The sequence below is a fragment of the Pinus tabuliformis genome, chromosome 4_1, assembly GCF_031772625.1.
Source record: "Pinus tabuliformis cultivar Carrire ecotype Pingquan chromosome 4_1, CPIR1, whole genome shotgun sequence".
Taxonomy (NCBI): domain Eukaryota; kingdom Viridiplantae; phylum Streptophyta; class Pinopsida; order Pinales; family Pinaceae; genus Pinus; species Pinus tabuliformis.
In genome coordinates, this window is record NC_142303.1 from 824,018,971 (window position 1) to 824,046,664 (window position 27,694).

General features: G+C 40.6%; 1 protein-coding gene across 1 annotated transcript in view; it reads right to left on the bottom strand.

The window, feature by feature from the left end:
- The window catches only part of LOC149178772 (DEA(D/H)-box RNA helicase family protein), a 288,841-nt gene that overhangs the window by 104,714 nt on the left and 156,433 nt on the right, over positions 1 to 27,694 (bottom strand). Inside the window, exons 10-11 of the mRNA XM_089420426.1 lie at positions 22,917 to 22,979; positions 22,695 to 22,756 (exon numbers count right to left, since the gene is read on the bottom strand). Coding sequence (XP_089276552.1) covers positions 22,695 to 22,756; positions 22,917 to 22,979 — 125 coding nt within the window. The remainder of the gene's footprint in view (positions 1 to 22,694; positions 22,757 to 22,916; positions 22,980 to 27,694) is intronic.

Sequence of the window (27,694 nt, forward strand, 5' to 3'; positions counted from 1 at the left end):
TGCAGCCTTAACACATATACAGATCAGTAACTGAAATAACTGAGACAAACACACGAGGGACATTGTTATTTTTGGACAATTGTCCGTGGGAAAACCCAATGCGAGAAAACCAGTGCAGCAGATATGAGGGTTTTATTATTAAGCAGTTTTTGAATACAACTAGGGTGCCAGAAATGGCTCACCCAACAGAGAATGCCCTCGGCAAAAGTACCTCTCCTCAGAGATAGATATTCCGACTGATCAATCACTGGATGATCGATCCCACAACAACTATGGCAACTCCTTAGCTAGACAGCGAAAGCTGCTCCAAGCTTCTCCACTGGTATGCGTCACTCTGCAGGGACTGCGTCACCCTTCCCAGCTCACCAACACTCAGTCTACCCCACAAAAAATCTCCCAGCATTGCCTCTTTGCCCTGCGTCAACTCTACTAGCCTCTGCACAGTTATTGATGCCTCTGCATCAGCCCCTTGGCTCTTTGTGTCAACCCTCAGATCCTCTGCATCACCCACGCTGGCCTCCTCAGCCTCTGCGTAGCTCCCAGCTGCCCCTACGTTAAACTCTCCAGGCTTTGTGTTGTCTTCCTGGCACTATCTCTGCCTCTCTGCTATGTATTCTCAGCCTCGTGCCAAACTGCCCCTCGCTGCAACAGATCACTAGCTCGATTCTTCGGCAATGTTTCAACTGTGTTCCAATCGTAGAGGATGCGGGTAGGATTTATATTCATCAGATCGAAAGCAACGCATAGCATCACAGAGCATTGATATTCGTCCTTGTCACAATCCTCAAAAACTCTTTATGCTATTTTCTCTATGTTTGCAAACCAATTTCGCCCAAGTCTAGTGCACTTTAATACTAACAATTTGATAGATGTGTTGCAATTGTCACAAAAATGACGCTCTCATTCTAGGTCAACATCAGACACTGGAATCTCCAGGTCTTCTGTAGGTTTTTTCTGAATTTTGGCCTCAACCACCAGTTCCAGCATTTGCTCATCATGAATCTTAGTGACGATAGGAAGGCCACTACAAATCACATTATCCTTTTTATTGATCTCAAGCAGTGTCAATTCTCCATCCAAAGCTGGAAAAGATAGCTCTTGAACACTTACATCTGAGCTCAAGTGTTTTTCATGTGGTTCATCAAGAGTTGTGCTTAACTCAGTAGCCAAAGATAACTCCTCACCTTTTATTTCCTCAGTCGTTGGTAAGCTTTGAAAAAGATTGTTTGATTCACAAATTCCCACAGCACTGACAATGTCATTGGATTGTCCATGGTTCACATCACATACAGACAGATTTTCCGAATATGATTCAGAGTTATAAATATCCTTGGTTTGACTTTCATCCTGATGAACAGCCTGACTCTTGATTACAGGAACATTGTTGCCAGCATCTAAGTTGTTCACAGAAAAATTACCCCCACTAAGTATTTCAGTTGTGCTTTGTATCTTTAAATCTCTGACAGTTGCATCTGATTCCGCATCTACTTGACTGGGTACTGAGCCACTTAATTCTAATTTATTAAACTTTTCAATGACTTGACCAATGTCCACAGACCTTACATTGTCCACAGGCTTTACATATTCAACAGGCTTATTAATCGCTTCATGGCTATCTCCTACAAACTCATACACAGGTCCTGACGGTCCATTTATCCTCTCTATTAGCAATGTTGAGGTCCCCACATCATTCATTGAGCTCCCTAATTGATGTAAAGTTGATGAACTTTCATCAGCAGATAAAGAAATGCCAACAAGACTTGAGAAAGAGACAACATAAACAGAATCAGGTTCTTGAGGTAATTTTAACATCTTCTCGCTGACCTTTCTGGTCAAATCAGAAGAAGAGACTGAAGCTTCCTTTGAATCATCATATTTCAATGTAGAAGGTGCCTTTCATTGATTCTTTTTTTATTTCTTTTTTGAATGCTCCCTTGTTGTTGAACCTGATGCTTTAACAGAATCACCTTTGGAATTTTCATGGCTAGAGGTTTTTGATCTCAGTTTTGGAGTGAAAACAGAGGCACAGGATGAAACTATATCAACAACTGGCACTGACTGGGCTGAAAGTTGTGTGTGTCATTAAGTGTTTGATGTCATCAATAAATGATGGCACTATTTGAGATTGCAACAATCCAAGCTAAAAGAATGTTGAATGAAATTAATTCAGAATGAGCAAACAGCTCAATGATAATACAGAGATATTTACAATAATAGAAACATCAGGTTTCTATGTAGAATATGGAAACACTCAGTTTCGTCTAAGAAACTGCTTAAAAGAAAAAATAGCAACATCTAAAAGGCTGAGTATTAAATAGTAAATAAGAATATTCTAATACCCTCCCTTAATACTCAATCTATTTACAACACCAATAGACCCTCTGAATTTTACAAATTTATCAGGACCAAGAGGCTTGGTGAAGATGTCGGCGGGCTGCTCTGTTGTGGGAACATATTGCAACTGAACTGAGCCGTCTTCAACAAGCTGGCGAATGTAGTGGCAATGAGTTTCCACATGCTTTGTTCGTTCATGAAAGACTGGATTCTTGGCAAGTTTGAGCACTCCCTGATTATCACAAAACGGAGAAGTAGGCCCTGTCTGGGAAACATGCATATCTGCCAGCATACGTCGAAGCCAAACTGCCTCACAGGATGCCTTAACTGCTCCCCGATACTCGGCTTCTGTTGAGGAGAGAGCCACTTCCTGTTGCTTCTTACTAGTCCAAGTAACAGCACCGGATCCTAGATTAAACACATACCCAGCTATAGATTTACGGTCATCAACCGAACCGGCCCAGTCAGAATCAGTGTAACCACTGAGTATAGGATTGGAACTTCGAGTGTATAGGAGGCCATAATCAGAAGTGCCACGCACATATCGTAGCACACGCTTTGCTGCTTGCCAATGATCAGCTTTAGGAGCGGACATGAAGCGAGAAATGTAGCTTACTGCAAAACTGATGTCAGGTCTGGTAGCAGTAAGATAGATGAGACTGCCCACTAATTGCCTGAATAAAGTTTCATCCACAAGGGGAGAGGATGACTGAGCTGAAAGTTTGAGCCCTGGTTCCATAGGAGTCGTGGCCGGTTTGCAATCCTGCATTCTGAATCTGTCCACAAGATTTTTGGCATACTTGGACTGAGAGAGAAAGATCTGATTTTCAGTCTGCCAAACTTCAACCCCCAGACAGTAATGAAGAAGTCCCAAGTCTGTCATCTCAAAAGTTCTGCATAAATCTTGTTTGATCCCATGGATCAAATGTGCAGAGCTGCCAGTAATGATAAGATCATCCACATAGACAACCACAAACAAGATATCATCACCAGTATGCTTGATGTACAGGTTTGCATCAGAAGGGCTCCGCTGAAAACCCTGATCTGTCAGGTACTGATCAATTTTCATGTACCAAGCCCGAGGAGCTTGTTTCAATCCATAGATTGCTTTAGCTAACCGACACACTTTCTGTTCTTGTCCAGCAACCTTGAAGCCTGGAGGCTACGTCATGTAGACTTCTTCTTGGAGATCACCATTTAGGAAAGCACTTTTTACATCCATCTGATGAACTTTCCAATTGAACTGAGCTGCTAGGGCAAGGACAAGCCTTATGGTACTCATCTTGGCTGTAGGAGCAAAAGTCTCCTCATAGTCGATGCCTTCCTTCTGTGAGAACCCTCGAGCCACAAGCCGAGCTTTATACTTGTCTATGGTTCAATCAGCTTTGTATTTCACTTTATACACCCATTTGCAGCCTATGGGCTTTTTTTCTGCAGGAAGATCAGAAAGTGTCCATGTGTGATTCTTCTGAAGACTCTGGAATTCGGCTTCCATAGCCTGTTCCCACTCAGATGTACCCTTAGCCTCTGAATAGGTTTGAGGCTCAAAAATACTGTGTAGGTTAGCCATAAGAGCAAAATTGACTGTAGACTGTTGTCTGTTCTTATGTCTAGAAGTTCTACCTTCAAGGAGCTCATCATCCCGGAGATCACCAATGGTTTTAGCCCACCATTTAGGCCGAAGAGTAGAAGAACCAATATCAGGAGTAGATGGAGAAGACTCAAGAGCAATAGGGGCCGCAAGAGGAGGGTTATTTTCTGGAGGAGGCTCAGATAGAGTAGTATCAAATACTGATGCTACATCATCCCTCCCATTAGGTGGACCGACCGGAAGACAAACACTGTGAGGCTGATCCTCAGAACACTGCTCAGAAGAAGAAGACTGAAAGAATCCTCTGTCTTCATCAAATACTACATCCCGACTGAAGCTAAGACGACCAGTGGCTATATCTATCAGCCTATAGGCCTTATGATGATCACTGTACCCTGTCATCATGAGTTTCTGGCTTTTGGAATCCAATTTAGAGCGCTTAGCAGCTGGAATCCAAACATATGCAACTGAGCCAAATACTTTGAGATGACTGATCTTAGGCTTACGGCCAGACCAAACCTCTTCAGGAGTCTTCCCTGTAACAGCCTGAGTGGGTGATCGGTTAAGAAGGTAAACAGCAGTAAATACTGCTTCAGCCTAGAATCTGTTTGGAACACTCCTGTGTTGTAACATGGAACGAGCCATTTCAACAACCGTGCGGTTGCGACGCTCGACAACACTGTTCTGCTGGGGAGTGTAAGGTGTGGTTAATTGACGTTTGATGCCATGAATATCACAGAAGTTGGCAAAAGCTGAGGAACAAAATTCCCCCCCATTGTCGGTCCTAAGGGTCATGATATTACAACCAGATTCTTTTTCAACTAAGGTTTTAAACTTCTGAAAGGTACTAAGAGCATCAGATTTATTTTTTAGAAAATACACCCACATCTTTCTACTAAAATCATCTACAATAAGTAAAAAATATTTGTAAGCAGTGATAGAAGCTGTATTCATAGGACCACAAATATCAACATGAAGTAACTGAAGTACCTTAGATGCGCGCCAAGATTCTCCATCTTTGAATGAAGACCGATGTTGCTTTCCCGCTTGACAGGCGCTGCATACCCCCAACTGCTGAGTCTGAATATCAGGTAATCCTGACACAAGTCCCTCCTGAGAGAGCTGAGAGAGATACTGCATATTTAGATGCCCATATCGCTGATGCCATAGAGTGCTGATGGGAGAGACACGTGCTGCTAGAGCCACTTCTGGAGAGTCACCGGTATCAAGTAGCCTGTATAGACCATGGTCCTCTAGGCCAACAGCAACTGTTAGACTGGTCTCCCTGTCAATGATGGAGCACTTGTGTGCACTGAACACAACATCAAGCTGAGGAGAATTCCTCATAATCTGGCTGACAGATAGCAGATTAATTTCCATACCAGGAACATAGTATACATTCAGAAATATGAGTGTGCGTCCACCAGACTGAATTTGAACTGTTCCTCTGCCAGCTACTGTGTACTTCTCACCTCCGCCAAATACCACAGAATCACTGAAAGGTGAGAAGTCAATAAACCAGTCACGCCTGTGAGAGAAATGGCGTGATGCACCAGAATCAATGTACCATGCAGAGGAAGGAACATGATCTGAAGACCTTTTAGCCATAAAGGCATAAAAGGCAGACTCTGTCTGCTCGGAATGCTCTGCAACATTTGCTGTCTGATGTGGCCCTCCCTGTTTCTTCTGTTCAGAAGCAATCCTCTGTCGGCAATCTTTCTTCATGTGACCGAACCTATGACAGTAATTACACTGCACACTTTTCTTCCTAGCAGGATCAAAAGGCTGAGAAGAGCCTTTCTGCTGAAAGGACTGAGAGGACTGATATTTTGCAGCAAATGCATTTTCCGAGGACACTGATGAAGCACTACTACCAAACTGCTGTTTCCACCGATCCTGCTGCAGAAGTTTGGTACATAATTCTGGAAACTTCAGATCAACATTTGTGGTGGTAATGTTGAGTGTTTCGATGAAGTGTTCATAAGATTTCGGTAGACTTTTCAAAGTAATGACTACCATATCTTCTTCCTCCATGGTCCGACCAATGGCTTCGAGCTGATCTCGAATGTCTTTAATTTTGTTGAGATGTTCCTGTAAAGACATATGTTCGTCCATCATGATGGAGAACAACTGATTTTTGAGAAAAAAAGCTCTGCTTTTGTCAGATGTCTCGTGCAGTTCTTTCAACTGTTGCCAGATTTCGGCAGCTGTCTTGCCAGAAGGAATCTGTGGTAACTGATCATCAGCGACAGAGAGCTTGAGAAGCATAACAGCCTCTCGATTTCGATCATCAAATTTATCTTGATCGGTCCCAGCTGTACCGGGACGAAGCTCTTTGCCCAAAATGAGCTGATCAAGACGCCTGTATTCAAAAATGGTCAACATTCTTTGTTTCCAAATGTTATAGTTGCTGCCATTAAAGCGTTGATTTCCTTCTAACATCAGATTGGTGAGCGTGGCCATTTTCCCAAAGAAAATACAGAAGTCTGACACAAAAAAAATGTAGCTGCCTGTTTATCCTGGTGTAAATCAAAACAGACTTTGTTCTGCTAGAAAAAATATTTACCCAGCAAAAATATATCTCCCCAGTCTAAAAAAATAGCAATACTGCTGTAGGCAAATAACACAGGACAGAGCTTTAATAAATGTGACAGGTCCAAATCATAAGGTAAAGCTTGAGGTTCCTTTCTCTGTCCAGATCTGAGTTTTGTCCTAAGGTAAGCACAGGTCTGAGAATACAAGTCTACCACAAGTGTATACTGCTGCAATGTCCGAGCTATAAACAGGTGTCACAGGTATGCTCAGGTCCGTGGAGCTGCACCACAATCCGAGCTACAACAGGTGATTTTCCTTCAAGTCTGAGTTGTAATGGAGGCTGTCATGATCACGATGGAAAAAATCCGCTGATTGGGAAAAACTGCCGGCAGACAAGACCGTTGATTTAAAACAAATACGTAGATTGAACATACGTAGACTGGAAAATACGTAGACTGGAAATACGTAGACTGGGTTCGGGTCCCACCGCTTCCGCTGCCAAAATACGTGAGCCAAAATACGTGAGCAAAAAAAAATACCGGGCGTGCGATTCCAAGTATCGTGACGGAGCCACAGTATCGTTCCTCCCGGCCTTTACTCCCGGGGCCTGCGTGTATTCTTCCTCCTGGTCTTTTATCTCCGGAAAAACAAACGAGAGAAGACTGTGTTGCCACGTTCCCGTGTGGCGAAGCAAATCCTCAGCTGAAACGTTAAATGAGGATTCACCGTCAAAACGAGGGACCAAGTCAGGCCACGCCTCGCAGCGAACACTGATATGCTCAGTGGCTAGGCTTCAAGGGCCACGATGAGACAACAAGGCTTCAAACAAATAAACTGTTCAACCGACAAATAGACTGCTGCCCCCGGATTCGAAATGCCGGGTTTTAATTTCAAGGCAATTTCACGATTCCGAGCACCGCCACAAAGTTAATTCCTCATAAAATGATAATGCAGGAGAAGAATCCCTTTCTGTATCGAGATTGACGACTGTAAGCTTTTATCACAGTGAGCAAAGCCGAGGCTAAGACTCAGTGAAGGCTACCTGGCTTACAGAGGGCTCGACCTTAGAAAGGAATGAAGGAACTCAAGAGATTAGGATGCGAAGAGGATAGCTGATCAAGAAATCTACAGACCCTGAGAGCAGTTTCGAAATGAACTACTGAATTTTTCAAACTATGAAAAATTATTTCGAAAAAAATCCCTGTGCTCTGATACCATAAAAGAATGTTGAATGAAATTAATTCAGAATGAGCAAACAGCTCAATGATAATACAGAGATATTTACAATAATAGAAACATCAGGTTTCTATGTAGAATATGGAAACACTCAGTTTCGTCTAAGAAACTGCTTAAAAGAAAAAATAGCAACATCTAAAAGGCTGAGTATTAAATACTAAATAGGAATATTCTAATACAAGCACTGGAGAAAGAGGTAGCATCTACTTCCCTGGTTTATCATCTATACTATTATGATTATCCCTATCTTGTGCAATTGCTTTCTTCTTGCCTGCTTCACCCATCGTAATATTAGAAGCTTGCCCTGATGAAACCCTCTCATCAAAAGTTGGCTCATGGGTAGTGTGATCAATGCTTCTAGACATTTTGTCATCTTGGCAAAGAACTTCTTCATCTTCAGTTGTCACATATCCACTTTGATTTTCAGTTTCATTCATGTTACCCTGAGGAGTTCCTATTTCATCATGTTCAACATCACTTACTTGATTTGGGAATTCTTTATTGTTAGTCTCCTTCATGTCAATGTATTCTTCCTTTAGACACTCTGCATATTCTGCAAACGATTTTTTTAATTGTTGAAACGTTTCTTGAATTTCACTTAACTGCTCAATGATCTCAAAACGTAAACGTAATGGCATATTGTGCAGCAAATAACATCCAAAGGCTCGCATGGCTCCGATACCACTAAAGCAACAAAACTTAAGAGTGTTTGTGCTTTAATATAAAATAAACAAAGGCATTTGTAAATAGTATTTTATTAATATATAAAATGTACAAGGATGATTGTATGTTACGATGAGGGCCTGCTTATATACTCAGGCAGGTGCTCTTTCATGAATGGTCATGTCCATTAAGACATGCCTCTTCACTAACTACTAATTAATTAACTATAATTATAGTTATTATTTTTTCACTCATATTTATTTTATTTTTATATATATATTGTATTCGTAACAATGATCTTCAACTAACACTCCAAACCAAATTATGATGTTCAACCAAAGAAGCCCTCTCTAAATATCAATTTCCCTTCCGTAAACAACCTTTAGAGATTATCACCCCTTAGTGATCCAAATCTCCAATCCCATGTCTAGTATAAAACTTGCCACCCAACCAAGCGCATGTAAATAGTACACCACATTAGCCATGCATGAGAAGAGTGCTTTTAGATTCCCTTCCAAGATATACCATCTAAGATGAACCTCTTTGATGCCCTCACCAAACCTAATATTTTATTTAGATGAGAATCCATGTCCTCGCCTCCACCATCAATAGCAAGGCTACTTGGGAGCGGTAGTGGAAGCCGGAAGCAGTAGCAGAAGCAGGAATGGGGAGCGACATTTTCAAAATCTCCCGGGTCAAGAGCGATTTTGGGAGCAATTTTTATATAATATATATTTCTATATGTTTCGATGCATATATGTCAACAAAGCATGTAGAATGATGAATTAGTGATAAAAAACATTAAAACATGGATTAAACCATATAACATCATTCAGCTAGTATTTATAATCTTCATCAACCACAAGTCCACAAATTACAAGTTCTCATTTATATAGCATGTAAGGTTGCACGTAACCAATATAGCATCGAGTGCAATCCATCTCTGAACCGAAATTTCATCAACAAATAGGCTCTCGATAGCCTCTAGCATCCAAAAAAAATCACGCTACAACAAATACCTACATATCATCAAAATAATTTCCTATCTTGGGATCTTTGTCATTAATATCACCCTCTAAGCATTAACATAAGATAGAAAAAACATAACATGTCAAGTCAATATTTTGTTTGAGTGATGGGTACATTTTTAGTAGGGTCATGACAAAGAAGTTCAACAACCAATGTCACTAACATCAAGCTACATATAGGCCTTGGTGCTCATGATTAAATATGAGTTCCATATCCTAGTACATGACAAAATCCAATGGAAACATTGCAATCTCCCCAATCCTAAAATCCTAAAACACTGGTAAGTCTGTTGGATTTTGAGTGAGATCTAAATTTCTACTTTCTCCATAAGAAATCCAATGAAGTCATAACCACTGTGAAACATCCTGACTCATTTCATGGTAATGTTAAAAATTTAAGTAAAAGAATGAAAATGAAAGACGAAGGAGAATGTCACTTTTCCTTTAAGAAATAAACATTACCATGAATTTTGTATCATTACTAGGGCCATAGGCTTGAATATTAGGTTGCCCCACTCAAAAATTATTGCTTCCAATCGTCAATAGCTCCCTCTATCATCCCGAATTGGCAGTTAGTGCAATTTTTTTTATAGTGAGCACACTCCCAAAATTGGTTGGTCGCTCTCGATGCGCTCTCGTTCGAGGTGCGCTTTGAGAGAAGATTTGAGGTAGTTGGGGGGCACTCCCCTACAGCGCTAATCAATAGCAATATTGCATTGAGAAGAACAATTTTCAAACTACCATGTTTCAATATATTATTCAATGCAAACAAAAATTTCGCCAATATATTATACTACTAGAGTTTACTGCATATCCCCTTCAACTTAAGACAACCATACGATTTATCATCTATTTTCAAAAAATTATACAAATGACAAACTCTTCCTTAGCATGTGAGAGATACCACTTTTGGCACTTTTCTCCTTCGAGAAACTAACATCTCCCTTGATGAGTCAAGGAGCACCCGTGTTGGTTCATTGTAGCACAATCATTTCTTTACTAAATTGGTATTTTGATCCACCACTTCCCTCCCTACTCTATTTATCTTGATGCCACTCCCCACCACCTTGACACAACCTTCAAACTTAATGCACAAAAAAATCTTTAGAAGAGAGACATAACCAATTTTGGTACCTTTCTCTAAGAAGCATGCATTCCATGGTCAATAGACTTATTGGGAGAACCTGCTCTAGGCAAATTTTATGCAAGTTGAGAATCTGATTATTGGTGGCGACCTCAATTTCTCTCTCGGGCTAGCAGAATCTTGGGGGCATAAAGCTCAGACAGACAATTTAACAGGATTCTTTGAAGGTCTGTTGGATGACCATAACCTGATAAACATTGACATGGCACAAATCTTGCCAACATGGAGGAATCGCAAGACGGGGGTGGATGCATTGGCTAGAAGGTTGGATCGATTCCTAATCAAGGCTCCCGTGTTGAACCGTTTAGACCGAATTCAACAATGGGTGGGTTCGGGGGGCTACTCTAATCATTCACCGATGTTCTTAGAAATTGAGGATTATTATGTCAAACCAAGCTCGCCTTTCAAATTCAATGCATCTTAGTTGGATGAGGCTGAATTCCTTGATATCGTCGGGAAAAATTGGATTCACTACAGCCTAGATTTTGGTCCCTCGTCGGCGGTGGTTATCGCAAACAACCTAGCCTGCTTAAAAGAGAAAACAATCAAATGGACTAGGTCCAAGCAGAAACGGGGTGGAGAGGAGTTAAAAAGAATTGAAGGGGTTCTAAAACAATTGAGTTTTTGGGGCTGACTAGCTATGCATCCCTAGAAGCAAAGGACCAATTAATTAAATTAGAGAGAGAGAGAAGTGATCAAGCTGCTACGTCAAAAGCGCTATGGTTAAAGGCGGGTGACGAAAACACAAAAAAAATTCAGCAATACGCCAGAGATAGAAAATCTATTAATACGATCTGGGAGTTGAAGGATCAGTCAGGCAAGGAGGCCAGTTCATTCATACAGCTTGCTGACATGGGCATTCGGCATTTCTCTAAAATTTACAAGGATTCGAGGGGAACCACCATCGCTGAAATTCTCCGGGTCGCAGAGGTCATGCCTAGGTTTGTTGAGGAGGATGAAGTGGAGGCTTTAAACCTGCCAATTTCAATGGGGGAATTGGAAGCTGCTCTAAAATGCTTCAACAAGGACAAGAGCCCGAGGTCGGATGGTTGGGCCATGGAATTCTACATTTTCTTCTTTGACCTCATTGGACAGGACCTTCGGTTGGCCATTGAGGAGTGCAGAAACTCAGGTAGGATATCTGAAGGTTTCAACTCTACTTTCCTGGCTCTCATCCCGAAGGTGGACAAGCCCCTTACTTTTGATGATTTTAGGCCCATTTCCCTCTGTAATCGTGTCTACAAGATCAATTCATAAATCATAGCCCTTCGTATTAAGCCTATTCTATCCAGGATGATTTCAAAGGAACAGTTTGCCTTTCTTCGTCACCGCCAAATCCATGAAGCCATAAGTACTGCTCAAGAAGGCCTTCACTCGATCAAATCCCTTTCCAAAAAGGTTGTTATCCTCAAGATTGACCTGTCCAAAGCTTTTGATCGTGTGAGTTGGTCCTACATTCAGCTCATTCTTACTCACATTGATTTCCCTCATCCTTTTATCAATTGGATTATGTGTTATTTCACCTCAGTTTCGTTTAGTGTACTCATTAATGGGGGGACATCGGGGTTCTTCCATGCTGAAAGAGGGCTAAGATAGGGCTACCCTCTTTCCCCTTTGTTGTTTCTTCTAATAATGGAAGGTTTAAGTAGGTTGTTAAAAAATGCTCGCTCAGCTGGGGACCTGGGAGGCGTCTCGGTCGCACATAAACAAGATTGTCGTCTCACATCTTTTGTTTGTAGATGATGTACGTATTTTCTTAAATGGCACATACCGTGACTCCTCTTGTTTCAAGTCCATCCTATCTCTATTTTGTAAAGCAACAAGTATGGAGCCGAATTATAACAAATCAACTATTATTTCCAATTCATGTCTGCAAAATGAACAAAGATTTGCTTCCCAACACTTTGCTTTCGTCACACAGGAGCTGGATTCTGGTCTCAAGTATTTAGGATTCAGGCTGAAGCCGAATGGATACCGTATTGCTGACTGGTCGTGGCTGTTAACAAAAATTGAAGGTCGTATCAACATCTGGAAGCAAAGATCGCTCTCAAGAGTAGGTAGGCTCACTCTGATTAAATTTGTGCTAGAGGCTATCCCGGTATATTGGATGTCCCTAGCCTGGATCCCTAGAGGAATTCTTCGCAGGATTTAGCAGATTTGTTGTCGATTCCTTTGGAGGGGACAAAATTGGGGGCACACTTTTGCATGGGTTAGCTGGGACAATATTGCAAAACCAAAAAAGTGGGTTGGGTGGGGACTGAAGGAACCCCAGGTTTTTGCAAAAGCGTTGGGGGCAAAGATGGGGTGGCAAATTATAAACTCAGACAACCTCTGGAAGGAGGTGGTTTACAACAAGTACATCTACCCCCTATCTGTTATTGAATGGATTAGAAGCCCATGTCAAAATATTTTGGGTGTCTTGATCATCTGGAAAGCCATTGATCAATCCTTCAGCATTACCAAGGATGGTTTGGCTTGGAGAATTGGCGATGGTGTACAAGTTAGAATTGGCACGGACGCTTGGGCTGGTAGTGGGAACGCGCACATCCTTCCAAGGGAAATGCGCCAGGACTTGTCGGAGGCGGGCTTCACTCTGTTAGCACACATTGCGGCAATGCGGCGCCTTGATTGCCCGAGGCTGCAATGGTTGGATTTCGAGAACCTAGGTTTAGAGGAAAGATGGAGTAGGGTCTGGTTTCAGTTTGTGGGGGCTTTGGAGGAAGCCAACATCAGAATTTCTGATAGGGCAGATGACCTCATTTGGGCTAAGGCCCCAACTGGTAGGCACACCCCAAAAGATGGCGTCTCTGCAATCATGGAGGCTCGAGTCTTGGGCGAGGGTTGTTGGTGGTGGCGTCATTTATGGAAATTGAAAGCCCCCTACAAGTCTCATCTCTTCATGTGGTGCATCCTCACTAATAAAGTTCCTACTGAAGCAAACTTGAGTAAGCGTATGGTGCAGGGCCCCTCCAGATGTTGCCTTTGTAAAGCAGAAGCTGAGGATATGGAACACCTTTTTCTCCATTACCCGGTTTCGGTTGAGATTTGGTCTTTCATTACAGCAGCGCTCACTATTGATTTTCAATGGGAAGGCCAAAACATAAATGATGCCTGGCAAGGTGGTGGTCGGCTACGGCCTCCCAGAAAGTCAGAAATTTGCCCCTCATTATTTATTGGGGTATTTGGCTGTTTAGAAATCACCTGATTTTTCTGGAGTCACCAATTCAATGGGCTGTCTCTTACAATCACATGTTGGCTATTTATAATTTGATTCTTGAGGATCTGGTTCGGCAAAATATTAGGGTCATAAGCCCTGAAGTTATAGACAAAAGCTTGCCTTGGGCTTATTTCGATGGCTAGGTGCAAGCCAAAGGATGTGGGGGGGGTTGTCCTTCATTTAAATGACTCTATTTGCTTCGGAATTAAAGTCGGTTTAGGGAGAGGCACAAACAACTTTGCAGAGTTAAACAGCCTTAGACATCTCCTCCTTTTCGCCAGGGAACAAAATTGCCACAAGATTCAGATTTTCGGGGACTCTCAGCATATCATTAATTGGATTAATGGGGTCTATCTCTGTCACTTGTACACACTCAGGGATTTGTTGGACGATGCTTTATCTTTAAAATCTCAGTTTGAGTTTTTTTGTCTGCTCTCATATATACAAGGCAAGGAATGAAGTCGTTGATCTTCTATCCAAATAGGTCGCGCAAATGATTAGAGGTCACTGGTTGATTCAAGAGTACAGGGAAGGGGCTTTCTTCCAGATCTTTCATCGCCCGTTCATAGAAGGGGAGGAAAACCTCTCGGAATGATCATGAGAATCATTCTTTTTGCTTTTTGTAGTTACTAGTTTTTTGAGCTAGCCTGTTTTTTGGACTTATGGCTTCCGCAGCCTCTGTTTTTATTGTTTGATCGGGTTGTTATGTAAATATTGTTTATGATCTTGGATTGTTTCTATTCAGAAATGAAAGCATTTCATACATGTTGGTTCACAACATGTAATTTTCTTAAACTTATTTAATGAAAATTACGTTATTTTCCTGGGGAAAAAAGAATGAATGTAGAATGATTACAAATGAAAATGAGGGTCCTATATATATAGACAGGTAAGTACCCTTTCACGAACATGCATGTCTTTAAGACATGCCTTTTCATTATTACTAACTACCCATTAGTTAATTTACTTATTATTTATTATTATGATTATTATTTATTATCTATTTTTATTTCTTTTTACATAATTTATGTTCATAACATTGTATTCTTGAAAAGATGCGAATTAGGCCACAAAGCAGGCCATTAACTCAACGAATTAGTCCTCATAAATTTGATTCCCATCACAGTGAAGAACACTATCAAAGGATATGAAAAGGATGCCTAGAAATCCCAAATAACCATAGAAAGATAAGTGAATTTAAGTGCAGAGATCATGGCCTTTGTTGATTTGTGGTAGCATCAGATGTGCTCTAGCCATGAAAATTGGTGGAGAGGCTAAAGCACATGAGATCCCCAAGACCCAAAAATCGTTTGGGGAAATTCCACCCGGTTAGATAGATATTAAAGTAATTAATATTTTTAATGGGTTCCTAAGTCTAAACTTAGGAAAATAAAAATATTAATGGGTATTAATATAAAACTGGGTTAGAAGGTTCTAAATGACATGGATGAAGCCAAATCTAATATTAGCCGTTGATTAGAGATGTAATCTCGGTCGTTGAAGACTCAACAGAAAAAATATAAGAGGAGGCTTGAGGGTCAATTGGAGATACACCAAGATTGATCAGTCAATTCGATTTTCTAGAGCGGGGTTTGCTGAGAAAATTTGAACAAGTGATCAGAGTTGCAGCGAGCGGCAGTGAATGCATAGCAGAGAGGCAGAGATAGTGTCGAAGGACCAGTGCAGAGGCAGAGGAGGCTACGCAGAGCTAGCAGGAGCCATGCAAAGGAACAGAGTGACTGTGCAGAGGCTTGCAGGGCCTGTGTCGATGGCACAGAAGGCCAGAGAGCCAGCGCAGAGCAACAGAAGGCTAACGCAGGGGGCTTCAAAGTGATGCAAAGGCCAGGAGGGCTGACGCGGAGCCTCAAAGAAGCATTGGAGAGATTTTCATGGAGCAGACTCACTGAATCTCTGCTTCCGAAGAGAGGTATTACTGCCAGATAGATATCTTTGTTGGGTGAGCCAGTTTGGCACCCTAGTTGTACTCAAGAAATCTGCTTAATAATAAAACCCTCAAAATTGTTCCACCAGTTTTCCCAAGTTGAGTTTTTTTGGGGACAATTGTCCAAAAATAACGGTGTCCCTCGTGTGTTTGTCTGTTATTTTCAATTGATGATCTGTAGATGATTGAGGTTGCATTTGTGTTTATTTTCAATATTTATATGGTTAAATAATTTGTTAAGAAATAAACAAGTAGGTGAAATAAACCAAATAGTGCAGGAAGAAATTCTAATGGGTTAAACTTAGAAATTTCAACATAGTATCGGAGCGTTGCAGATCACAAGAGAGCTGAAGGCACCAACTAAATCAGAAAATTTGCAGCAGAAACAACCATCCCGACAGACAGAGTTGTTCCTAAGCAGAAGGCAGCAGACAAGGAGTGATGCAGTGGGCCTGCGTCATCATTTCGAGCCAGAGAGAGGCCAACGTAGAGGCAGAGAGGGGCAGAAGAGCTCACGAAGAGCCACATCATCCTACTCAGTCAGGTAAGCTTGACATAGATGGCCAGAGGAGCGATTCAGCCTTGCTTGGATTCCGCAGAGCTAAGAGGCTCAATTTCTTCAGTTGTTGGGGCCTAAGGAGCTATGGGCAGATTGTGGATTGGGAAACTAGTGGGGTGTTGTTGTTGTCGAAGCAGAACAGTACCTAACGAGACAAAACCAAGGTAGAGGGATCCGCTACCTTGAGGGATTTGTAGACAAGAAATCTAGATCCGTATTGCAGGTGCATAGAGGATTGAAGAGGAGCAGTTAGACAGTTGGCAGGAGGATTTCCAGGAGGGAAATCGAGACTCAGAGGGAGTCTAGGAGAGACCTTCCAAGAGGGAGTCCAAGAGAAGAGCAAAGATGGCAATGAACGGACTAAGAGATCAAGACAAGTTGGATGGAGTTTCCAACTTTGTCATCTAGAAGGCCAGGATCCTATCTATTCTAGATAAACATCGCATCAACGGCTTCGCCTTGAGAACCGTGGCTATCCCAGTTGACCTGGCTGATAATGAAAGGTATGAGGATGCAATGGCCAAGGCAAAATGCATAATCCTTGATGGGGTCAAGGATCATGTAATTCAGCATATTGTCGAGAAGAACACGGCAAAGGAAATGTGGGATACCTTGACGACATTATATCAGGGCACTTCCGTGCAAAGGAAGATGCTACTAGAAAATCAGTGGTCATCATATCAGATGTAGAAGGGGGAGCAAATAGATCTATAGCTCAGCAGGTTGCAGGAGATTCGAGACCAACTTACTTCCATAGGGGCCATGCCAGATCAGGAGTTCATGGTAAGAACCACCTTGAATGCAGTCTTTGAGGATTGGGAGACATTTGTCCAAAGCATTTTGGGCAGAGTTACTCTCTAGGATGGGAAGAGATGTGGGCAGCTCTTCGCCAAGAAGAGATCAGATGGCTAACCAAGGCGGGAAGTAGCGGCAAAGGAGCCTAGGTCAAGAAAGAGGAGGAAGAGGATGCGGCTCTGGCATCTGCGGGGCAGCAAGGGAAGAGGAGGAAAAAGGACCTCTCCAATATAAAGTGCTTCAACTGTGGGGAGTTGGGCCATTATGCAAGCCAATGCCCCAGGAAGAAGAATAAGGGAGAGGCGTCTGACTCCAAGGGAGCGCCAGCTAAGGCGGAAAAGGAGGTAGAGGATGATGACGATTGTGCCATGATTGCTCATGTACCTCTAGAGAAGAGGTGGGGAGACATCGAGTTGTAGCCAGGACGACTACAAGATATGTGGGGCAAGATCCTTGAGGTACCCAAACTCTTGGACAAACCCTAATGTGGGGAAACCCTTGATCAATTATTCTTATATGTTCTTCAATAGTTCAGCAGAGAGAGAGAGTACATATACATCAGAAGTCAACATTTTGACTTATCTAAATAAGAGCAGAGATCATCTCTAAGAAGATGGCATATGAGGTAGTTGATCTGAGCTCAAGTGAAGGCATACTGCATCCACTGATCCTCCAAGGTGACTCCATCACTATGATGCACCCAATCATCATGCTGGACCTGATTACTATGCTACACACATCAAACTGTTGCACCTCCCTGTGTTGCATCATCATGTTGTACCTCACTGTGCCCATCATGCTTACGGTACACTTCATCACTATACCCATCATGTTACAACATTTATCATCATACTGCTGCATCCTACTAGTTGCACTCATGCTGCTGCCATTTACATTATGATGTTCCATGCACCTTACTGCACCATGTTGCTGCAATATACCATGTTGTTGCATCCATCACATCATGCTACACCCCTTTGGGGTATTCAACACTCCATGTTAACCCAACACGTGGCTCCCATAGGCTGCTCCAAATCTAATCCAAATCTGGTCAATATCCTTGACCCAACGCACCTCTAACACTGCTCCAAATATGCTTGTCACTTTTTGTTCCTGAGTGTTATAGTTAGGGCACTTGGGCATATTGTTGTAGCCCTAAACTCCTCTCAACAGTCCCTGAACAACCCTCCAAAAACTGCAGACTAGGCAAGGAGAGATGCTCCTCCTCCACATTGAAGGTATGGGCTCAAGACAGCCCTCAAATCTGCCCACGCTAGCTTTGTTGTAGTGGTATGGCATGTGGCCTACCACACAACACTACTACTGCTCATGACACCCTCCAACAATGGTACAACCCATCTGTTAGCCTTTAAACAAGCTAGCGTTCAGCTCCTAAGGCCTTGGCCTAGCACAATAAGCATCAAAGCTTCCTGCCAGACTTCGGACCTTGTTCAACCCTTGAAGCAGTCCTCCACTTGACTGCGTTTAGGTCTCCACCTTGATTGTGTTTAGGGTTGCACTTAGGTCTCCACCTTGACTATGTTTAGGGCAGCTTCAACATGACCACGTCTTAGGCAGCTTCATCATGACAGTGTCCTAGATCTAGGGTATGTCTTCTCCACATGACTGCGTCCTAGATCTAGGGCACGTAGAGCTAGGGCATCATCTTCTAGGATCTACGTAGATCTTTCTTCCCCATGGCAGCATCTAGGACAGCTCTTCTTAGGGTAGTGTATCTCTTAGGATCTCTCCTCCCACCAAAACCCAAAGACAAGTGGAGAGGAAGAGACCACAAGAAGAGTGTGTGCAAATGACTAGCAAGCCACCTCTTTTTAGGGCAATTTGGTTGCTGGCCGACCTTGACAAATTGTCACATAACACAAATAAATTCATATCTCCATGAATACTTGTCAGAATCAAATGATCTTTAGATCAATCCTACACCTCTCGATGAGAGGAATCCAAGAAAAATAACAGTTGCCATAAATAAGATGACCCACATGGAGTTTGGCCCTAGTTGCCAATTTTAACAGAGAGATGTTAAAATAATTAATATTTTTAATGGGTTCCTAAGTTAAACTTAGGAAAATAAAAATATTAATGGGCATTAATATAAAACTAGATTAGAAGGTTCTAAATGACATGGATCAAGCCAAATCTAATCTTAGCCGTTGATTAAAAATGTAATCTCTGTCATTGAAGACTCAACAGAAAAAGTATAAGAGGAGGCTTGAGGGTCAGTTGGAGATACACCAAGATTGATCAGTCTGTTCAATTTTCTGGAGCGGGATTTGTTGAGAAAATTCGAACAAGTGATCAGAGTTGCAGCGAGAGGAAGTGAATGCATAGTAGAGAGGCAGAGATAGTGCCAAAGGACCAACGCAGAGGCAAAGGAGGCTACACAGAGCCAACAAGAGCCACGCAGAGGGCCAGAGTGACTGCGCAGAGGCTAGCAAGGCCTGCTTGGGTGACGTAAAAGGCCAGAGAGCCAGCGCAGAGCAGCAAAAGGCTGACACAAGGGGCTTTAGAGTGACACAGAGGCCAGGAGGGCTGACGTAGAGCCTCAAAGAAGCGTTGGAGAGATTTTCATGGAGCAGACTTGCTGAATATTTGCTTTCGAAGAGAGATATTACTGCCAGATAGATATCTATGTTGGGTGAGCCAGTTTGGCACCCTAGTTGTACTCAAGAAAGTTGTTTAATAATAAAACCCTCAGAACTGCTGCACCGGTTTTCCCAAGTTGGGTTTTTCCGGGGACGATTGTCCAAAAATAACGGTGTCCCTTGTGTGTTTGTTTGTTATTTTCAGTTGATGAATTGTAGATGGTTGAGACTGCTTTTGTGTTTAATTTCAGTATTTATATGGTTAAATAACTTGTTAAGAAATAAACAAGTAGGTGAAATAAACCAAATAGTGCAGGAAGAATTTCTAACGGGTTAAACTTAGGAATTACAACAGCCTTCTCCTTAGGCTTTATGTTACCTGATCCACGGGGTCCTGATGCCATATTTGTGGATCCTCGTTTCAGATACAGATATGGATACAGACCAACCCAGATCCACATAGGATCCGCCACATAAACAGATCCTTCAAACCCAGAGACAAATCCAATGCTATTGAAACGGATCTTGAGCCATCTAACCCTCACACGCCGAATCCTAAGAAAATAACATTAGAGATTTTGGTTTATTTTTTTATTTTTTTAATGATATTTGCCACCTATTTGAAACCCTAAAAATTAAATATTCTATTTAGATTTTTAATTAGATCACTTATTAGTAATATGTAGGTTGTATAGTTGTATAAGTTATTAAATATCTACAGGTTGTATAGCACATGATAATGCTAGTAGGAAAGGTTTGACACATCAAAATGTTAATTTTCAATTTTTGATAATGCTAACAAGAAAGCTTTAAGACAATACATAGATAATAATATATAGTGTATAATGGATGGTTGTCATTAATAATTTAATTAGATCAATCCCATCCAACTCTAGGTGAAGAGTCCTCTTAGAACAGTATGATACATATACTATAGCATGTTCTCAAACAATGTACAACATTCATTTACCACTGTAACTTGATGGGAATTTTTAAACTTTAAGGCAAATATGAAGGAATATGACAGGTTGATTAAGATGTAGAGTTGAAATATTCAATTGATAAGCATATAGAGCCATTTTTTGACATGTAGTTATACCTACTGTACATCATCATATCAATAGAGTGATCATTGATGAGACACTCAATTTTGTATTAACAGTTATCCTTTTTGAATAGAGCATGGTGCATCAAGATTTCAATCTTCAGATTTATGAATTAACTAATGATTTCAGTTCTAACGTTGTCATTCATGAATGGCTTTTATTTCTAACTTTGAATATGTTTTTTAAAATTAAAAAAGTATTCGTGTATTTTGTATATGTGGCATTTCCCCACGGTATCTGGATCCGGGCTTTTCAAAAATCTGGTGGATCCGTATCCGTTTCCATTTCCTGGTAACTTAGCTTAAGGATATATGTGCTGCTCTTGGCCTCAGAAAAGAAAAGATGGCCTCAGATTTGTGAGTTAATGATTCATAGCCTTTGGAGAAAACATGTTCTTCTAACCTCAGATTTGCGAGTTAATGATTCGTGCCCTTTGGATAGAACGAGTTCTTCTATATATAAATGATGGAGAGGCTTTGAAGGGGTGGCTGACTGCGCAAAAAGACAGAGCCAACCTTAAAGAGAATGCCCAGAATAAATTCGAACATTGAAATTTAAATTTTCAAATTATAGAACCGACCTAAGCTTCCAAATTTTTAAATATTTTCTCAATAAAAAAAGCTTTGATATAATCTTTCTTAGCCAGCTGAAATGGGTAATGATATGCCTTAGTTGGAGGGCTGATTAGTCAACTCAAGACCAATAAAAATTAAACAAATTTTCAAGAATATAAATGCCAAAATCAATGCTGCCTTTCAACGTTCAATTTTGGGGCTCCTTGACCACATATTTGCAGCTCCAACTTTGACTGGACATATCTCCTCAACCGTGAAGATGGTCTTGAGAGCAAAAAACAATGATTTTCCCATCCAAATTCTTCACCAAAGGCGGGGCATCATGACCACACCACAGGAGCTTCTCATCCGTCCAGGGCTCCTTGACCAATGGAGCTTCCAATCAACGCAATCCATAGGCAAATATTAAGAGCGTTCAAAGACAAACGTCGGCATCAATGACAACACCATTCAACAGAAAATGCAGCATTCAGATAAAAATTGTCAACTCAGGTTTCCTACAAAATCTAAAATTTATGTCAGAATAAAATTCTCAACTCTAGTCCATTTGATGTATTCTACTGTTCTAAAAAAATACAAAAATTTAATAGAAGATAAATTTTTAAAAATATAATGAGACAGGTCTACAGGAATTTCAGCTTCTAGGTCATTCGTTTAATTGATTCATATTCCTAATTTCCCCAATGAATTTTAATTTATTCATATATCTTCAGAAGAGCTTTGACGCAAGACACAAACCCTCTTTCCCATAGTTCTCCTTGTAAAAGCACTTAGGAAATCACGTACTCCTTGGTCAGTATTTTATTTGGCTAAATTACAATACAATATCAGTGACACATTTTAGGCTCAAAAATATAAAAAATGATAAATCCAACACGTGCATTACAGAAGAAATCAGCTTTGACTGAAGTAGGTATATAAGTTAGGAGTTACTTTCATCAAAACAATATTGGTGATTAACTTGTCCAGCATATGCACAGGAGTAGACCATTATATTATTTGGCCGAAACAATATTCTTGTTTAAATCATCTGACAAGAGCAATGGATTACACCACCACATTATTTGGTTATTTTCACATGTCCACTAATAAAATCTACATGTACTCCCCCACATATCAAAATGGACAAGTTAATGTAGCATAAAATCATGGGTTGAAAATCCAGTTTTCTGAAATCAAATTCGAAGAAAATCTTTTAATTCAGTTCTCACAGGTTCACTTCAATGAAAATTATCCTGTGGACAGAACAGACTTCTATTAATTTATTACCAACAAGTATAGTCATGCATAAGTTACATTCCGATTCCTAATTCCTTCAAACAATAAAAAAACTGCACCGAAAATTTGAACCTGTATAAACCCTTACGATGTGATATCACGAGGACATGCAAAGTTTATTACTGTTTTAACACCGATGATGTCCAGGCCCTGCATTTCAAAACATAAAATGAAAACTCAGAACAAAAACAATAACAATTGTCTGACACTAAAACCAAGTAACCTTGCCAAAAATTTCTCAAGTGCAGTTAGTGATAGTAGATACCAACCAGGAGAAGAATGTCAGTAGTTTTCTAATGTTTACACTTACCCGAGCTGCTACATCAGTCGCAATAAGAAAATCAACTTCTTGTTTTCTGAATTGTTCAAGGGCCTGAACAATGCACACATGGATATAATTTTGTTAGCCAAAATATAAAAATTTCAAATTTTAGTTTCAGAATTTTGTTAAAAAACAAGCTTATAGTTATCCAGATACCCATAGACAAACATACTGTAGCAAAAAAAACAATTCCCATTTTGCACCACAAATTCCATTAGAACAAGACGGTTGTATACAGCCCTCATTATCTTATGACATCAAAGTTTTGACCAACAACACTAATAGTAATAATGGTTACAACAGTATCTTTTTATTCTATCGTCTTTACTTTTAAATTCTCTCCTTGTAGGGTGAGTTAACTTTATCAAATGGACTTAACTGCTGACCAAGATTGAGGGAGAAAGAGCATCATTTTCCAAAAATCCCCGGGAGTCGAACTTCCCGGGAGCATCAATCCATATATCTATATATATATATATATATATATATATAGGAGCATCAATCTCTCTCTCTCTCTCTCTCTCTCTCTCTCTCTCACAGAGTGAGAGAGCGAGGATTGCATTTATATTCAAAAAAAACACATCCAGAATGCCAAATTATTTGCAAAATATACGAAAACTTGCATTTTTGTACATCACTGAAGATAGAAACGGCATCCATAGTACAATAATGATTAATTATTTGAGCATCAATCATCTAGATTCTAGCATGTACAAATAATCATACAAATTTTCAAGCCACAATAAAGAAAGTAGACCATTAACTTACAGAATGAAATAGGTTATCTGGCAACTATCAACAATAACATGACCAAAAAGTTATGTTTACAAAAATAGGCCATCTACACACCGAACTATGAAGACCAAAAGGTCCAAACACTCCAAACAATAAACTAAGCTAGTTGCCAAACACCTCTTTACAAAAGAAGTGTTCACCAATTGTGAAAGCACTCACGTTGCCAAATGTTGAAGTGTGGGGCAGCACCACCATCCATGTCCCATCACTCTTCGATAAGCAATGTTTCACCATCGTTTATATCAGGATCCTCATGATTAGTACCATCCTTCATTCTTTGCCTCTTGTCTAGCCTACGCCTATGCCGCAAGCAATTAGAAGTCTTTTTCATTAATGAATTTCTTCTAGGGCTAACAGATTTGTGGCTGCAGGGATTACATTGCAATTTTGGAGGAGATTCACTACTTGTTTGAAGCCTAAACGTTGTCATTTAGCCTTTAGACTTGATACACCAGCCTTTGCTGGTTTGTCTTTACTCTTTATCATATCTACACATAACGTTCTGTGGTTGCAGGGGCAGCGTTGCATTTCTGAAGGGTTATACTACTAATTTGGGGCTTGGACTTGCTCATTTGTGGTTTGCAAATTCATATACAAATCACCATGTAAGGTCGCAAGGCTTTAAGACCTTCATCCTCCTACATTATCATCTTTTGCAGACCGCCATAGCAGTCAGATTTGAAGCATTATCATACAGAGGCTAATCATACAAGAATAATATTAATAATAAGCTTAAAACATTAAAATTATCACACATTAATCACAGAAGTTAATAAGTGTTCTATCTCTTATTCTTGCATGACTGTGAGCTCCCCTGTTGACTGATCTTGGTTACAGTGACCTGATATCCTGACTGACAGTGGCATCTTTGAGGTCTGGTGCATTTATTCCGTTCTCTGAAATTGATCAATGTGCATTTGGATAGCTTGAAGAGGTTGTGTTGCTGAGTTGCTTATTTTCAAAGAATGGAACAGCCTTGGAAATAGCCTTTCCTCTAGTTAGTTAGGATTTCAGTTGTTTTGTCTCTTTCATCAAAATCACTGTTAGCAATCTCATTTGTCTTCCAGTTACTTGTATCATTTCCACTATAACTAAAGGCATTTGATATTGTTGTCATCATTATCATTGTTTCATTGAGAAATGTTAAGCTTGCTTCATTAACTTGCTATTGGAATCTTGTAGCCTTGTGTTCTAATTTAATATCTCTCAGTTATAAGTAGTTTACATTTTTACATTAAAGCATATTGTCATCTCATTGAAACTATCTAACTTGGTCATAATTTTGCATTGCATCCTAAGTTTAGTTGCATTAATAACTTACCTCAAAGCATAAGCTTGGTTGATAGACTTCTAGGGCCACCCTTCTCATCTTTAGAGGCTTAGCAACACTTCGGTGGTTAACACAGTGACCTTGCAGTCAGGTGGTAGGAGCCTAACAGAAGGTATCGTTAATCAAGCCCTTGTTATAAAATGTAACTAGGTTCGGTCTTCATAATGACATGTAATTATGATCTTTGTGAATGATGAAATAAAAAGAATAAAATTATTTTTTTAATGCCTTGCTTCATGGGTTTCATGAGCAAGAGTTTTTATTTCTAGATAACTCCCATTGAGAGCTTTAGGCTTTTTCAAAGAGTCAATTTCATATGTCAAGAGTATTCTAGTTTATAGGACTGTAAAAATAGCCCTCCAAAAGACAAGCACAGTCCTCTTGATGTCGGCCTGCAATATGGAGAAAATAAACTTATGTCGGCTCACCTAAAATGTCACACCTATTCGGATGTTAAGGTCAGCTTAATATATGGTCGAACTACTATATATACCCAGCTAGGCTCTTCGCATTAGGACACAGAAATCGGATCTGTCTCTGAGATTTTCACATAACAATTACAGTGAGAAGTTCAGTAATTTCGGATGGGTAACCAGTTCAGGAACTCGGATCCTTCTGTAGTTTCGGAGGGCAGTCACAGTAAAAGGATTTTGGATGTCACAGTGAAGTATTTTGGAGGTCTGTCCACTGTACAGAATTCGAATAAGGAAAAGTCAGCGAGGAGATCTAGTAACAATACCTCACAGATCTCTGTGATATTCGGATAAGTAGCAGCATAGACATGTTCTGATATACATCTCTGAAATTTCGGCGGATAAGAGACAGTAAGGAATCAGATCAGTTATATTCTCGGTGAAGGAAATTCGGATCCCTATACTATTCGGGTAGCAGCGAAAAAGATGATATAAAATTCATAGTGCACCACAGTAGATCACAGCGAGAAAGAAAATCTTGAAGACCATGATGAAAAGATCTTGATGTGAGGATGCAAAGAAGGTCGAAGCGAAGGAAGTTGCGAAGAAGGAAAGACAGTCAAGAGAAGCAGTGTCTTGGTCTTGGAGTGGCTAATAGGTCAAGGGTCTTCGTCTTGGTATTCGTCAATTGGAATCTGTATAAGAAGAATTTGTGCGGGTTTTCCTCTCAAAGAGTGAGAGATTTTGGCCCTGGCTCATAGTCTACATGATGTGTCTCTTGTGTATTTATGTTCATGCATTGGTGTTAATTTTCAGTTAACATGTTCTTTGTTTAGACATATCTAATCTAAGCAACATTATATGACAGTAACATAAATAATAGATGCTGAAGACAAGCCAAGACAGAAGACATGAGAATATGGCACCAGCCAAGGACAAACCCCAATGTGGGGAAACCCTCGATCAAATCTTCTTTTAGTCTTCAATAGTTCAGCAGAGAGAGATAGTACAATTTACAAATCCGATCATTTATAACAGCATCAAAAGAGCCCTAACCAGAAAAGTCAATGCTGGTCAACAGGGCAGATTTGACCCTCAGCAAATCGGTCAACTTCAGTCAACTTCGGCCTCCAAACAGCAAGATAAAACAGCCCTCAAAACAGTCAAATTCAGCCCAACGTCTGGTCAAACAATCCAGAAATTCGGTCTACTGAAATTTCGGCCTCTTGAAATTTTGGCCTCCTGAAATTTCGCTCTCCTGAAATTTCGGACGTTTGGAGAGAGAGAGACCCAAAAATCCGTACCCAATCAATGAGGAGAAAGAGAGACAGAGAGAAGTGTGAAGATGAGTGTGTCCAAATGAGGTTAAGTCACCTTCTATTTATATGCAACGTTGAGGATGAATAGACGTGACTGTTGGGCTTCTGAACCTACATAAGTTAGCTGGCCGACCTTCACAATTTGTCCATAATCAAAATAAATTCATAACTTCATTTGTACATGTTAGAATGGGATGATCTTTAGATCAATCCTACACCTCTCGGAGAGAGGTATCCAAGAAAAATATCATCTGCCATAAATAAGATGACCCATGTGGAGTTTGGCCCTAGTTGCCAATTTCAAAACTCCCTCTCAACTAGAGAGAAATCCATCTCCATCTGCCAATATGTACTATCTCTACCATCAATGCACTACTCTACTCTGCTGAACTATGAAGAAGAAGAAGTTATCGAGAATGCACTATACCATTCTCTATTGACCCGAAGTTAGTCCCAAATAAAAGGAGAGTGTCTCATACCACTCTTACTGACCCAAAGTCGGTTCCAATCAAAAGAGAATGTCTCATACCACTCTTACTGACCCAAAGTCAGTTCCCAATCAAAAGAGAGTGTCTCATACCACTCTTACTAACCCGAAGTCAGATCCCATTGATCCCGGATCAATATCGGACATCCTACCATAGGGAGTACAGTAGTACACGATGCATCCATCGGTAGTACTATGGTCCCTATCCTCATTTCCCTACTCATTGGCCAGATGAGAGGTACTTCCCATGAGTCTCAGACTGCATGGGTAGGATGTCTCGGCAAGAGAAGGATGAACCACTTTTGTCCTGCTTACATGGCGCCAAGGGCTATCACAGGGTAAGGATGAACCACTCACCTTATACACAGCAAACCACTAAGGGAAGACTGAACCATTCACCCTATGGTTGCTCACAGCTTCAA